The 15,892-nt window shown below is 46.0% G+C and overlaps 1 protein-coding gene and 1 pseudogene across 1 annotated transcript; one reads left to right on the top strand and one right to left on the bottom strand.

Annotated features, from left to right (window-relative positions):
* Nucleotides 1-5,746: 5,746 nt before the first annotated feature.
* Nucleotides 5,747-6,749, top strand: LOC116935372. The gene is made up of 3 exons (XM_045173811.1): nt 5,747-6,158; nt 6,338-6,561; nt 6,621-6,749. The coding sequence occupies exons 1-3, from the start codon at nt 5,762-5,764 to the stop codon at nt 6,747-6,749; spliced, it is 750 nt and encodes a 249-aa protein (XP_045029746.1). The 5' UTR covers nt 5,747-5,761.
* A 6,731-nt stretch (nt 6,750-13,480) lies between these two features.
* On the bottom strand, nt 13,481-15,394 carry LOC123472398 (annotated as a pseudogene).
* Between the last annotated feature and the right edge of the window lie 498 nt (nt 15,395-15,892).

Raw genomic sequence — 15,892 nt, 5'->3', positions numbered from 1 at the left:
TTGGAAACTCGGCCACACGAAAAACCACTGTTCCAGCAAAGAAGACAAGTGCAAAAACTGTGGCGAGAACCACATTGCATCAACAGCTTGCACCACAAAATGTGTCAACTGTTGCAACCCAACCCACTCCTCAGACTCAAAACAATGTCCCACCTACATCGAAATGCTCGCCCTCATCAAATACGCTACGGATCATAAACGGCTGGATCGTGAAGTTCGGAGTACGTGGACGACTACAGCAGCCGCCATGAGGATGGTTGGAAGGGCCAGCGACAGGTGGAGGTTCAGGGGTCGTGTCCGAAGACGTATCGTCCCCAGGGGGTGGGCATGGATTGCAGGTTGAAGGCATGATGGTGAAGGGTCTTTGAATAGGATCCTGTGCAGAGGTACCGGCTGGAACATAACGATTAGACAAGTCTCTACGGTGCATTACTGTGGCCTCAATTGACTTTAAGGACGCCCGAGCAGGGATGTCTTGTGTAGCAGAAAATGGCTGTGATCGTTTTGGAAGGCGTGTCTCTTGGTCCAGAACTTGCTCTTGTAACAGTATGTTGTATTGACGGTTCACAAGACTAAGACTGCCTCCTGATACACGACCACGGGGGACTATATATGGGGGGGAAACACTGACGTCACACGTTCGGTAGCATTGCATCCCGGATCACATAACGTGGTCATTGACCACGTGACATCCCCCCCCTCTAGCTGCATTCGTCCCCGAATGCATTACTAAAAAAACAAACATTGCAAAAAAGATATACCAAAAGAAAACCGGGAACATTGGTACATGATATAGGCCACATGGCACCGCCCCCCCAAAAAAAGACATCATCCTTTTTTTTTTTCGGCGGTACTCCACCGCCGCGCACGTCGCTTCTTAGCTTCTTCTTCTACGAACTCCTCCACTATCCGTAGGCGTTCCCGAAGGTCGGCCCTATTAACGTCTCCTTTTCTCCCGCAGCACCACTGGATGCTGAACACATCCACACTGGCCATAAACAACGCTGCTCCCACACCCCATAGCTCGAATGGGTATGTATGATGTTCCGCCGCTCGTTTTTCCCTCTCCGAGTCGTCTACTGAGTCGTCTACCGACCGCAGTTGAGTAGGTGGGAAAAGTTCCCCCATCCGCGGTCCTAGTAGTCCTAGCAGAAGGAGAAGAGCCCTCACTGCCACCTGCGGCATTTGTCCGTATCGTACCGGTGGCATCCGGACTCGTGTCGATCGACGCACCTGATCGTCCACCCTTTCATTTCGAGCTTCTTGCACCTCCTCGTCCAGGGGTATATTCTCTCTAGTTTCAGCCTCTCGGTCACGGATGTCCTTTCCCCTGGCCTCTATTGTCTGCCCTGCTGCCGTATACAGTCCTAGTTGGTCTCCGGGCCACGAAAAATAGTCGCCATATTCCACTAACACTTCTCGGATCTTTTCTCTGTCTGTCGGCATTAATCCTTCTCCAATCCTGCTGTCAAATTTGTGCTCCCGACGCGCTTTCTTCTCTGCCCCTGCTGTCGCGACGGCTACTGGCGTGTCTCCCTCCTTGATTTCGGTCACTGGCTCGATTATTCCTAACACCGTCCCCTCTTCGATCCATTGTTTGTGGTCCGATAAGTGGGTTATCGCCATCTGTCCGATTGTTCCCACGCCGCTAACTAGGACCTTACCCGTCGACACCCTTTTCGTCGTCTGCAATGCTTGGGATGGTTCCACCAGTGCACCTTCGCCAAACCCATTCAAATCTAGTGGTTGAGTTGCGACCACTTTCCTCGATCGGGGTGGGACCCCGCATCCATTCTGGACTACTAGGTTCGGTGCTTCCTCCGTCATCTCTTCCACCGGTGCTCCCATGGCAGTGTCTCCAATGAAGATCTCCGGTAGCGCCCCAATCTTCATCCGCGTTCCAAGTTTTTCCAACATGTCCTTCCCCAGAAGTAAGTCGATGTCGCCGTCCAGAACCAAAGCCTCCCCCTCGACGGTCATCCTCCTATCTGATACTGACAGCATTGCGGCTCCTCCCGGTTGAATCTCCTTGTCATCAACTGATACTAGACGATTTGCGCGCCATGGTGTCACTGTTATCCCTAGTTCTCTTACTAATTTGGGCGAACACACGGACACTCCCGTCCCTGTATCTATCACGGCAGCCACCCGTTTTCCCCAGCACCACACATCCAGTACTACCATCCTCTGGATGTCGATTTTAAGAATTGGCCATGCTAGCACCTCCGGGTCTACATGCTGTGTCCCTATTAGACCAATTACTTGCCTATCCTCTCTAGCGAATCGCACCTGCCGTTGCTGTTGTGGTGCCCCTCTTTCTCGCTGGGAGCTTGGGCAGTGACAACGTATGTATCCTATCCCTTCACACCCGTAGCATACGACCTGTCCGTCCGGCGTCCGACCCCTCAGGCCTCCCTGACCGTTTGTTCTTGTTGGACACTCTCTCCCGATGTGTCCCTCCGTCTTACATCTGCTGTAGATAGGTTCCCCATCCGAAGTCCATTTCAGTATCGATCAGTTATCCGACCGATACTGTTGACTCTCCACTCTTTCTCTTTGCTGTGCGGCTGCCCCTGATGCGTTCCTTTATGCAACGGCTCCCATCAGTCCCTCTAGCAATTTTTCTATTCAATCCATTCTCTCACTTCCCGCCGTTGTTGTTTGTTTTCCGACCACGCCCATCGCCCATTCCTCGTGTCTTGCCCGGGAAGTCATTTCCTGATACCGCTTAATTTCTTGAAGGAATTCATCACATGAGTTGGGTTTCAAACTCCAGAGTTTATCTAGTAAACTTGGCTTGAGTCCTCTCCATAGGTGCGCCAATTTCGTAGCTTCGGACATATTCGGGTCTACTCTGCGGCATAAATCCAGGATGTCGTAAAAATACTCGATCGTGGATTCCTCGATTCCTTGTTTGCGTTCTCTCAGTTTCGCTTCATTGAATCGATTCTGATTGACTGGCTTGAATTGCTCCAACAGCTGTGTTTTAACTCCTGGTACAATTGGCGGTCCTGCAACATCCTCCCATTCGGCTGCTAGTTGTCCCGCGGCCTCTTTGTATGAGTACCACTTCTGCGCTGCCCCGGACAGTGACAGCTCCACGTGGTCGCGAAGTTCTTCATCTCCCCATCGATTATATCTCCCGATTCTTTCGTATCGATGCATCCACTGCACGACGTCTTCCCCGTCCTTCCCCCCGAAGGTGGGTGGGGATTGGAATTTTCTCTGTGCGGCCATCGCGTGCCTTGCGCCCACTTGCTGTTGAGCTGCTCTTAATCCCCGGATGTAGCTACTGATATTCGATGATCTTCTTCTCAAATCCGTGAAATCCCACTCTGGCTGCTCTTCTCCGTGTTCTCCCGATCCTTCTTCCTCTTCGGCGTCCTCCCACCGCTCAGTTTCCTCCTCACTGAATGTGAGATGATACTCCTACCGAACGGATGCCGGTCGCTGCTCCTGTTGGGGTTCGCTAGCCCCGTCCTCTATTTCTCCTCGCTCTTCCGTTCCGCTTTCCCTCAACGGTCGACTGCGCGTCCTCGCCCGCCCCTGGGATGCACTCCCGATCTCGGGTATCCCCCAACTACCCCGTGCCACGAACCGTCCCCGAGCGTCTCGGATTCTCTCCCCGCTCCTTACGTCCTCCTCTCCTATCATCTACTTCCCGCAATCCTCGCACCGCCTGTTTCTTGCAGAGCTCTTCGGCTCCCGGTTCACTTCTCCGCTTCTTGCCAACAACTTTGGCTCACGGTTCACTTCTCCGATTCTTGCCGAAAACTTCAGCTCACGGTTCACTGCCCTGATTCTTGCCGAACACTTCGGCTCACGGTCATTTCTCCGCTTCTTGCCGAACTCTTCGGCTCACGGTTCACTGCCCCGATTCTTGCCGAACACTTCGGCTCACGGTCAATTCTCCGCTTCTTGCCGAACTCTTCGACTCACGGTTCACTGGCCCGATTCTTGCCGACCACTTCGGCTCACGGTTTCCGCTATCCACGTTCCCTCAATGTACCCGTCTACCCCGCCTTAGCCCTTTTCACCGTTTTCCCCCCGGCGTCTCTCCTTCGTTATGCTTCCCCCGATTGCCCTACGGTCGGAGCCGTGACCCCGTACCCCAACAATTTATGGTGCTAAAACCAGTTGGGTCGTCGACTCTCAGGGGTCCCTGACAGCTACCGCCTCCGCAGCACAGAATCGAACAGAAACACAACCACAAAAGAGACTTACCGGAGGTTCTACATCTCCACCATGTAACAGTATGTTGTATTGACGGTTCACAAGACTAAGACTGCCTCCTGATACACGACCACGGGGGACTTTATATGGGTGGGAAACACTGACGTCACACGTCCGGTAGCATTGCATACCGGATCACATAACGTGGTCATTGACCACGTGACACTCTTGTATCGTTCTCAGATGGATCTTGTTGGCTTCCATCGCTGTTTTTAGACCTTCAATCTGAGCATTTAGATCCAAGTTAACCTCTTTGATCTTCTGATCTATTTCACGTAGACTCTGACGTGAATCTTTCACCAAGTTGGTGTTAGTGGCGATTTCCGATGACGTCCTTTCCGCGTTGTCAACGAGTTTGCTTAGGTGCTCACCCATGCCTTTCAGCGCCTTGCTTAACGTTTCCGTAGCAAATGTGGTGCTCGCTTCCATCTGGATTCTTGCACGCTCCATCTTGACTTCCAGTTCCAATATCTGTTTCTGGATGCACAGATCACGCTGGCTGGGTTGACCAAGGGAAACATTTGACGCTGAACGGGTAGACCTCTTCTGTGATAGCGTGGTGCTAACTGTGTCGTCTGAAGTTGTCGTACCAATAGAGCTGGCTGTGTGACGTGACGACGTGGCATACCTAATCGCGAAGTTGAGGATTTCCACGTGGTCGGTTTCGAATTGTACCTCCAATTTTTCACAGGCTTGAAGTTGTGGATCCGTAATATCGGGCAAGCTCTCCATATACGTGTGGTGAAGATCTTTGACGTCTTCGTAGATACGAATTAATTCGTCTCGCCATGCTGCAACTGGCAACTTCTTGAGTCTGATGGCTCCCAACTTGTGATCTGCCACTGCTTTCCTGAGCTGATTCGTTATTTTCGTGTGGGCCGCCTTTCTTCTCCCATGTTTCTGCTTGAGATCGTTGTCTGGGAGGAGGGGGCCTTCATTCTTCATTGCTTCTGGTTTCATTTCCTCTTCTATAGAGATATTGCCGCCCGACTCAATACTCTCGGCTTTTGCTACGGCTTCACTCATGACGTAGAAACGTTCAAAGACAAGGAAGTAGTCACACGTAAACGGATGTCGATGATTCACGTAGATACAGCGACGATACAGTCAGATATGTAAAGGCGTGATAGACCGGGTTTTGCCTTCAGGATGGCGTGGACGTGTGTCAAAGTCTTACAAAGGGGAATACCCGACAATTTTACTGAATCTAACAAGTTTTACTAGGGATAACAAGAGAAATGCACGTGTTCGTTAAATCCCGGGTTTCGGCACCATTTGTTACGTACGTTAACGTGCATGTAATGTCGTAGCAGAAAATGAGGGATGACAGGATGAAAAATAATGAAGATGAAAAATATGACTTGAGGGAAAGAACACTTTATTTCTTTGTAAATGCGGTGGGGGAGACAATTTTCACCGACGTGGTACAGAGAGAGAGAGAGACTAGGGGTACTTTGTTACTTCGATACTTGAATTTACACTAACTAAAAAAGGGGGCAAGGGCTTCTTAAAGTTAACATAAATTTAAATGGCCCTTGCCACCTACAATCCTGCCCGTGAGGGCAGCACCGTAGGTGACAGTACAAGTAACGAAACTACAATGTCTTACGACCAGAACAGTGAACCGGAACTGGCGGAATGTCATGCCCCAGACAACCAATTGGGCTTGAATTATTTCCGTCAGCAATCTAGTCAGCATCAGCAGCCTCACATTCAACCTGGCCCATCTACTGAAATGAATTCCCGCCAACAATCGAATGGACATGGAGGTCATGGTGGTGGCACTTTGCAACACCAGCTAAATCTCCCTGGCCCGTCTTCCGGAAAGAATCTCCGGCAACTACAAAATACTAATTTATTTGATGCAGCAGAAACACAAGCATTTCCTACTGAAGCGTGCAATGGAAACAAGCGACCGCAACTAAGTCAGCAACCACGTCACACTGCATCAGAAGTGTCGACACAGGATTTCTTTGTTGGACGATCGTTTCAAAGAAATCCTGCTGCAACCACGCAATCTTAACGAAATACCAAATGCAGGTAACTTATCGCGTAGCAAAAACTTCAGCAACGTCATTGTTAAATTTTTTATTCTACGTTACAGTATTTCAGGACTACGTGAAAAGAAGTTTGGAATTTTTGAAAATTCACTGTAGAGAAATATCTGCCAAAATCGACGATCTCTTGGAATCTAGGCCAAAGCCTTGTATTTGTACTATCCAAAGAATGGAGGACAACGAGGAACAATTTAATTTGCCTATGGAGTCTTTTGCTGCTGTCGAAGACATGGAAAAAACGATGGGGGACCAACAAACTCGGCAGCAAATGGTAGTTGAAATTTTTTTTTGTTTACACAGTTAACCAAAAAAATAACTATTGATTTTCAGATTCTAATATTACTCCGATTGGGTGGAGTTTCCCTCCAGAAAACAGTTTACTCTATAATGGAAAAGCTTTTTACCTGCGAAATCGGAATGCACTACACTTGGACCGGCAAATCCACAAAAGAGTTCTGATCAAAAAAAGTTTTCTGATTTAAAAAACATTTATGCTGCTATCTGTGGTGGGTTACAAATTCATTTGATAAGTTCTTATTCGTACAATGAAATTAATTGTTCTTTTTCTATAGGGGCCGTTCTGGGCAACAAAGACCTTTCCAGTGACGAGAAAACATCCGTAAAGATACAGTTCCAAGTGACAGAATGGCTTCGTCATTGCCGACCAAATGTTATTAAAAGAAGAATAAGTTTCTGAAATTAAATAAACATTTTCAAACAAAAAAGTTTTGTCGCCTTTTTATTATTTTTATTTTATTAACATTTAAGTATTATTAAGTATAAAACAGCAGCTAAATGTGGGTTAATATGCCATACACGTATTTACCTGTCGTCGTGGGAGGAACATGGGACTGGCTGGGGTGTATAAAGGAGGGACTGAGGAGCCTATCAGGCAGTTGTCAGGCGACCAAAAAGAAGGTCCTGAGAGGATTTTAGTAACGTTACAGAACAAATTGGGGAGGAAAGTTGGAAGTTCTGGGGAGTTGCTAGGGAGCCTGGTGTGCCGTGTGGGCACGGTTATACCCATCCTCAAACCGAACAAACAACTACAAGATCCTGTCTCGTACTGCTCCATCTCCTTAACTTCCTGCCTTGGCAAAGTTATGGAAAAAAATCATCAAAAACAGACTCAGCTGGCACCTGGAGACCAACTTTCTACTTCAACCCTCTCAAGCAGGCTTTTGACCCGGCAGAAGCACTACAGGCCATATAGTGGCCATAGAAAATGCAGTAAAAACAGCCTTTAGTAAAGGCCGTCCCACCTACGCCGTCTTCCTAGACATCGCAAAAGCGTTCGACCGTGCCCTGTCAGAAGGTGTACTTTTCAAGTTATCCACTCTAGGAATTAGAGGTCAAATCCTTAAATGGATCCAATCGTTCCTAACGGGCAGATATGTCCACGTGAGGATTGGCAACTTCCTATCACCGGCGATACCTGTCAACAGAGGAGTACCTCAAGGTGCTGTTCTCAGCCCTCTACTGTTCAATGTGATGATGAGCGACCTCCCACTCCCACCTTCAGGCACCCACACCCTCCACTACGCTGACGATGTGACAATCTATGCCCAAGCAAAAAGCCCCACCGATGCAAAAAAATTACTCCAGCCATACTAAGACAAACTCTATAGATGGGGCAGTAAATGGGGGCTCGAGTTTCTAGCGGAAAAATCATCCCAACTAACATTCTCGCGCACCCGCAAAACCCCGATCAGCCCACTACTCTTTATCCACGGAAGGCGCATCCCATCGACCAACGCAACAAAATTCCTTGGCTTGAACTTCGACCGGAAACTCACATGGACTACCCATATAAACGCAGTTGTAACGAGCTGCCTTAAGATGAGGAATTTCTTCACAGTCCTCACACAGCAAAAATACGGCCCCAACACCCATACCCTAGCTACTCTCTTTAAAAAACTTGTGCGTAGCAAAATAGACTATGGCATGATAGCCTATGGCGGAGCCAGTTCCACCAACATTGCCAAAATAGACATCGTTAGCCGAGGGATCCTTAGACTAATTTTAGGCGCCTTCAAATCCACCCCGGTAGAGATTCTCTATGCCGATCTAGGCCTGGAACCCGTAAAGAACAGAATGAACTGGCTAGCGGCACGATACCTAATCAAGCTGAGCACACAACCCAAAAATTCGACCTACAAGCTGGCCCAACAACACATCAATAACCCTACAATATGGTCCCCTAGAAGTACCCCCAATATCTCCACACCGCTTAGCGAGATAGCTGCCCTAGACCAACATCTTTTCAAAGCCCTTCCAGACTACACCGAACAAAGAAAAACATCCCCGTCGTGGTCAATCCCCCCCATTCAACCTCGTATTTCGCCATGACAAAATCAGCAGCAACGCAGAATGAAACAAAATCACGAGCTCTTTTCAACAGCTTCGCACATCAGCTCCCACAGTCTACAATCAAGGCGTTCTCAGATGGATCCGTCACATCTTCTCACACCTCTTGTGCATACACCATCCCCGAAAAAAAAACTGAAGGTGCCTGGTTCCTCCAACCAGGCTCCAACATCCAAACTGCCGAACTTTACGGCATTCTTAAGACCCTGGAAGCCTGCTACCACTTAGAGCCAGGCCCCCCAGAGCTTTACGTCTTTGTAGACTCGCAATCAGCATTGATGGCAATCAATGCTGCCCCCAAACAAATTTATAATCCTGTAATCAATGATATATGGTACTTACTCAACAGCCTCAAAGATAGTGGTACTCGCACACACATCTCATGGATACCCAGTCATGTTGGCATCCTGGGGAATGAACAGGCAGAAAAGCTGGCAAATAACCAAAGCAACATCCCTGCAACCAATTGGATTGATAATTCCCTCAGTGCACCTGAAATAATTCAAAAATATAGAAGGAAATGGTTAGCCGATGCACTGTTTGAACTTAAAACATCTGGCAAACCATGCATATGCTTCAGAACCAAACTTGGCATCATCGAGTGGCACCACCATCCAATCAGAGCAATAAGCATTGCTCTCCACCGACTCAGAACAGACCACAACAAACTTAACTTCTTCCTGAGTAAAATAGATATGGACCAAGAACCACTCTGTCGCAATGGCTGCCCTGAAATAGAAGACACAACTCACATTCTTACTGCCTGCAAGCACAATGAAGTTCTCCTCACAACTTTTAAAGATTTCTTCAAGCAAAACAACCTTACCTGGGATGTCCCCACGATTTTAGGCCTCAACTCCACAATTGAGGCAAGAAGACAAATCCAAATCAGAGACACCTTGGCTTCATTCCTCCTCAAATCTAAACTGTACCTCGACATTTGAATCACGTTGCCGACACAACAACAGTCTGAATCTAAGCAGAAATAACTCTGGTGGTGATATTGGGCACCAAGCCCAGATTTTCTGCGACACCCGGTAACACCGGCCTCGTCCGCAGAAAGCACCGAAACAAAAAAAAAGAAAAAAAAGACGACGATTGTTTGGATCCAACGTGAGTTTGCTTGTGTTATTGTTGCAGTTTGTGAAGAGGTGTGGGGGAATTGGGTGCATTGGTTGTGATTTTGATTTGATCCAGGGATTGGTGTTCAGGATTTTGAGAGGGTTAGGTTGGATTTTTTGCTGCTCAGGGTTGGCCCAGACAGTGGAGGTTTTCCAGAAAGGATTATGTATAAAGATTTTCTTATTGTGAGTGTTGGACTGATTGTTTTTTCCCGTTTCTTACTTTAGGTTGAATTAGCTGGTTGGATTGAAATGCAAGGAATGGTGTGAAGGGAATTTGAAGGTGAAAAAGAGTGGGGCTCCCTGACTGACTTCCTTGGTGGTAAGTTGCTAGGTACTATTTCAAAGTTTCATGATATCATTGATATTTCTATCCCTAGATAAATGTTGTGATTGAGAGGAGGAGACCGGTTGAGGGTTTAGGTTATGAAGCAGAGGTCAGTTTTGGTGAGGAAGGAGGCTAGGAGATTGCTAATCTTGAACTGCGTGGTGGGACTTATTGTAGTGGAGAGGCCCAATACGTTGTGAATATTAAAGGGGATGTTGGCTAAATGGAAGAAGTAAATAATTTTTTGACGGTGGAAGTCCTGCTTTGTGCAGTCTATCAGGATATGTTGGGCGTTCTCGATGGCAGGGCAGCCAAACCTGCAACTAGGGTCGGCGTCAGGGTCGATTCGATGGAGAAAAGAGTTGAGGTGGGTTTGGCCAGGTCGAAGTCGGTGGAGGCATGTTGAGGTGGCTTGGTCTTTGGTGTAGTGCCAGGGGATAATGCCCAATCTGGATTTCATCTGGATGCTATTTTTTTTTTGCATTTAATGAGATTAAGGAGGGTTTTGTTTTTCCATGATGATCTCGTGATTGATATTAGTTCGTCTGGGGAGAGTTGGTTGGCGATTACATTGCCTGGGGTGATGGCTTCTTCCGAGGCGAGTTTGTCCGCATTTATGTTTCCGTCTATACCTGAGTGGCTTGAGATCCAGTATATGGTAGTATTAGATCCGCTTGACCTGAGGCAGGCGAGGAGATTTCTAATTTCTGCGACGCATCGGTTCTTTGGGAGTAGATTGGAGTTAATTGCTTTGATTACGGCGCTAGAATCAGAAAAGATGTGAATGCTGGGGGCTGGTGGGTCAAAGGAGTAAATGGCAGCTAGGGCTTTGCGAATGCCGTGGAGCTCAGCTGTAAATATGCTAAAACCCTGTGTTAGACGCCAGGATTAGGACATGACGGGGCTGGGGATGTAGAAGGCGCATGTAGTTATCGTGGGGTCTTGGAAGACGGAGCCGTCGGTGACGACGCAGATGTAAGGGGTCGTATTCCGAACGGCGACTTGAACTTAAAGAAAACTTGACTTGAAACAATCTAAGTTAAGTCCGAGTTAAGTAAAGTTTGAGCTAAAGTTAGAAACTTTCAATCTCAAGTCAAGGTGTTATTCCGAACACAAAAAGATGAAGTTTTTCCCAGGACTTAACTTAGATTTTTTACTAAGCTTTAAAATGCAACTTGACTTGAAATTGGCAACTCAGCCAATGGCAGAGGACGTTGCTCAAACTTCTTCTCGTGGTTGCAGACGAATTTTAAGTGTCTAAGTCATAGCAAAAAGAAGTTGGAACTTGTACGCAAAGTGACTCAAAATAGCTGTGATTGTACTTTTGTTTACATAGTTATTTTTAAAATGAGTCGCGATAAAGCTTAGAAAAGGAAGCGTGATATTTGGGTTGAAAATGAAACCTACACCCTTTTGGGTGTAGGGTAAATAATAAATAAAATAAAATATATAAAAATAAAATATAATAAAATAAATAATAAATAAACAAACAAAATAAAAATTTTTTAAAAGGGGAATTAATTCTGCATTAATTTTTTTGTGATAAAACCTGTGATGAATTCTATAGAAGGTCGATCGAACCTAAAAGTCGCCATTAATTTGTCAGCAGAAAAATAACTTAGAATATCTTTCCTTGTACGATAAAATGGAATAAGACGACGCTTTTTGGCTCGGCGATTTTCGGCTCGCAATTCATTATCACTCCCCGTAGATAAATCGTCAAAATTATCAGTTAAATTACCCATATCCTCTAAGAATTCATCAATGACGTCATTACAATAATCGGCCATTGTGTAAACAAACGCAACGCCACTGCCTATTCTCACCGCTTCTTATAGAACTTAAGTCCGTAAGTCAGTTTCAAGGCACCTAAAAGGTACCTTGAGATTCGAGAGACTTAACTTAGTTTTAATGCTCGACTTTTGAGTTTTCAAGTCCAAGTTTCTTACTTGAATTGAAATTTTTTGGTTCGGAATTCAACTTCGGTTAAAGTCTGAAAATTTTTTCAAGTCAAGTAGGAAAAACGCCTAAGTCAAGTCCAAGTCAAGTCTAAGTCGACGTTCGGAATACGACCCCAGGAGCCGTGAAGTTCGAGTTGAGCTTGTCGAATAAGTTTGAAACTGCTTGTGGGTTTGCGGCTGCTTTGCGTTTACCCATGGGGAACCATTTTGTGTTAAGAGGAGCTGGGGACCATGGTGGGGGTTGTTTGACTGTCTGATCCATTGCTCCTGGTGGGTACTGGAACAGCTTTATTTCCTCGTTTTTTATAGTCAAACCAGCTGATTTGATATTCAGGCTACATCTTGAAGGCCATGACTTCATGTCCTCAAACAGTTCTTTTGCGAGCAAGTATGTGAGGTTGCGTGGATTTTTACTCAGGTTGATGGTGTATTTCGTGCTCAGCCAATCTCTTCTTTCAGCGGTAGATTCTGTGCCCATTTCCGCATAAATGATCTCGATGGGGGTTGAGGGTCTGGAACCCAATATCATTCTAAGTATGGTTCGGCATATGACGTCAATCTTCAGTAGGTTAGTTTTGCAGGCCGAGCCATACACTCTGAGTCCGTAATCCGTACGGCTTCAAACTAAACTTTTGAATAGCTGGCAGAGTGATCTGATGGGAGGGGCGTAGGTAGATTTGGTGATAATGGAAAACACGTTCTTAAGTCTCACGCAGTTGTTTATGACGTGGGAGATGTTATGTTTCCACAGTAGTTTGGAGTCGAGAAAAACAACAAGGAATTTGAATTTTGTCGCGGTAGGGATACGGTTTCCGTTGAGAAATATCAGGGGGTCGTCTCCTGGTTTGTAGGATCGGGTAAACGTGACGGTGGTTGATTTGCTAGCCGAGAATTTGAATTTCCATTTACAGCCCCATTTAGTAAAATTTTCTATATACGGTTGGAGGATGATTTCGGCGTCTATTGGGTGTTTAACCGGGGCGTAGATGGTTACGTCGTCTGCGTAGAGGAGTAGGTTGATAGTAGGAGGGGGGAGTGGGAAGTCGTGCAACATAATGTTGAATAGTAGGGAGCTAATGACGGCTCCTTGGGGGACTCCCTTATGAATTCGTTTGGGGCCAGAAGTGTGTCCGCCGAGTTGGACGCAGATTGAGCGGTTGAGCAAAAAGTTATGCAGCCATCCCAGGCAGTTGCCGTGGATACCTATTTTATTTAATTTGTAGAGTAGACCATGGATCCAAACCGTGTCGCAAGCTTTATTTATGTCTAGGAAGACAGCGACGGTCGATTTTTTTTCTTTGAAGCTTTTTTTAATGTCGTGGTCAAATTTTACGAGGTGGTCGGTAGTGCTTCGGTTGTTTCTGAAGCCAGCTTGTTCTGAACCTAGTAAGTTGTTTTGCTCGAGGAACCAGTTTAGGCGATTGGTGACCATTCTTTCAAATAGCTTCCCTGGATACGATGTGAGGCTAATGGTGCGGTAGGAGCTGGTTTCATTGGCCGGTTTCCCTGGTTTAAGAAGGGGGATGATTATTGCTGATTTCCAGGCCTCAGGAACAAACGTGCTTATGTAGAGGATGCTAAAGAGATGGAGGACATTCGATTTATTTTTTGTTGAGAGGTTTGCGAGCATTTCGTTGTGGATTAGATCGGGTCCGGTCGCTTTGCTCTTTGTTTTTTTAAGTGCACCTTCTATTTCGTTAAGGGAGAATGGGGAATTCATGGCGTTGAGAGATTGGTTTAAGATGTGGGATTGGATTATGGGATCCAAACGTGAGTTATCTTCGAAGTCAGCTGGAGGGGGAATGGGAGTTGTCGCAAAGTAAACGAGGACGACGAAGTAAACACCTTCAGAGTTTTTAATTGAGGGAGCTATAGGGATGTCGCTGTTTCCTCGGCCGATCATGGCCTTCATGAACGTCCATACTGTTCTTTGACCGTCTTGGGGGTTAAGGTTGTTTATAAAAGATGACCAGGCTTGGTTTTTTTATTTGAGGATCAGTCTTTTTTTCACGGCTTCAGACTTCTTCCATGCAGATCTTTTGTCGGATGAAAGTTGTGACTTGTGCCATATTTTTTCGGCTCTTTTGGACGCGGCTACTGCTGCTTGGCATTCGTTGTTCCACCATGGGCGGCGGGGTTCTTTTGGGGGGTGTGGGCTGGGGGTGGTTTTTTGAAGTTGTTGTAGCTGGAAGCCATATTGGCTTCTTGAAATATGTCAAAAGTAAGTTTTGGTGTGTGGGGATCCCGGAATGAATTTGCGGTGAGGAGGCAATCGAGATCGGATTTCCATTGGGGCCATTTTGATTTGTCGAAGATCCTAGATGATGGTTTATTAATAAGGCGGGTAGGGTGAGCATTTAGTGTGGTGATGATGGGTAGATGGTCGCTGCCTGAGTATGGGCCCAGGTTGATGGTGGAATTCAAGGCAAATTGGGATGAAGCAATGATAAGGTCGATGGGGGAGGGTTTGCCGGACCCAGGGTCTATTCTGGTACCTAAGTCGGTAGAGTAGTATGGTCAAATTAAGCCAAATAAGGGGGTCTACCCAAAACAAATTGTTAATAGCGATTTTTTTAATGAGCATTATTAATACCAGTGTTTTCTTACTCTGTGTAAAACCCGCCCAAGAAAAAATAATTATTATATATTTTATTTAAAATTTTTCAGTTCAAAAATACAGGGTTAAAGAGAATTGCAAGATTAAGTTATGTTCCAATTTTTGTTTAATTTCAATGTAATTTAGTATTTTAAAAAATTTAAATTCTATTGAAAAATCGGTGAGCCGCCGAAAATTTCTTTGCACGTTTTAACATGGCGCTTATGGGGAAACGAAAAGTGTAAAAATCTCTCCCATTTGTAACCTAAACGACCTAAAAATACAATCTTAGTCTCGTTTAATTCATTGTTTCTTCTACTTCAAGTTTATATTAGCTATGTGAAGGCGGGACCGATTTTTCTGTAAGTTATTCATGTTTTCATAGACCCCCCCAATCATCAATTTCAGTTTTAGTAATCAACACACCCGCTGGGTGTGACAAGAAGCCCCCCAGCGGGTGTGTTGATTACTGCACCAATAACTTCAGTGGAGCAACATTTGGGGGAGGGTTGAGCACTAACTTGTAAGGATTTTTTAGCTAAGAGGGCTACCCCAACGCCTCAGCGTGATTGACGGTTCTTCTTTATAACGTGGTAGTTCTTGAATTTAACAGAAAAGTAATTATTCCAATAAGTTTCACTGAGAAACACTAGGTCGAGATCGATGAAGTTAAGGAGAGAGAGGAATTCTTCCAGTCTTGATTTCGTCAGCCCTCTAGCATTCCATTGCATACATTTAAGTTCTTTAGTCATTTGTGTCATCCCTCTGATCCCATTCGATTTCTTCGACTGGTTGATATTTGCTGCCTAGGGGCTGGATGAAGTTGGTGGAGTAGTAAGGCGGATTTTGGCTGGGGCTAGGTGATGCCGGTGGGATACTTTCGTTGTTATGTAGGGGAAGGGAAGGATTAAGATGAGATTAGTGGAGTTTGAAAGCGTGAGTTAAATTTGTAAGAAGCTCCTCTAGTTTATCAAAGCGAGAGGACTGCGTTGCCGCGTTAGATTCTTGTTTTTTTTCTAGGATATCGAAACGCGAGTCGAAATTCGATAATTTTTTCTTTGTTGCCGCCAAGTCAAGAGAGAGATTACGGATAGATTCGTTCATGCACGGGATTGCAATATACCGGACAAGCTTCTGTTTGGCTTGTAGGGCGGCAAGTTGAGGAGTAGTTTTGTCTGTTGGAGGGGGGGAGGGTGCTAGTAAGATCGGGTTACGTTTGCTTGTTTGGA

This window comes from Daphnia magna, linkage group LG5 (genome assembly GCF_020631705.1).
Source record: "Daphnia magna isolate NIES linkage group LG5, ASM2063170v1.1, whole genome shotgun sequence".
Lineage (NCBI taxonomy): Eukaryota > Metazoa > Arthropoda > Branchiopoda > Diplostraca > Daphniidae > Daphnia > Daphnia magna.
Note: the sequence above shows the minus strand (reverse complement) of the source record. Positions and strands in the feature narration are given on the sequence as shown.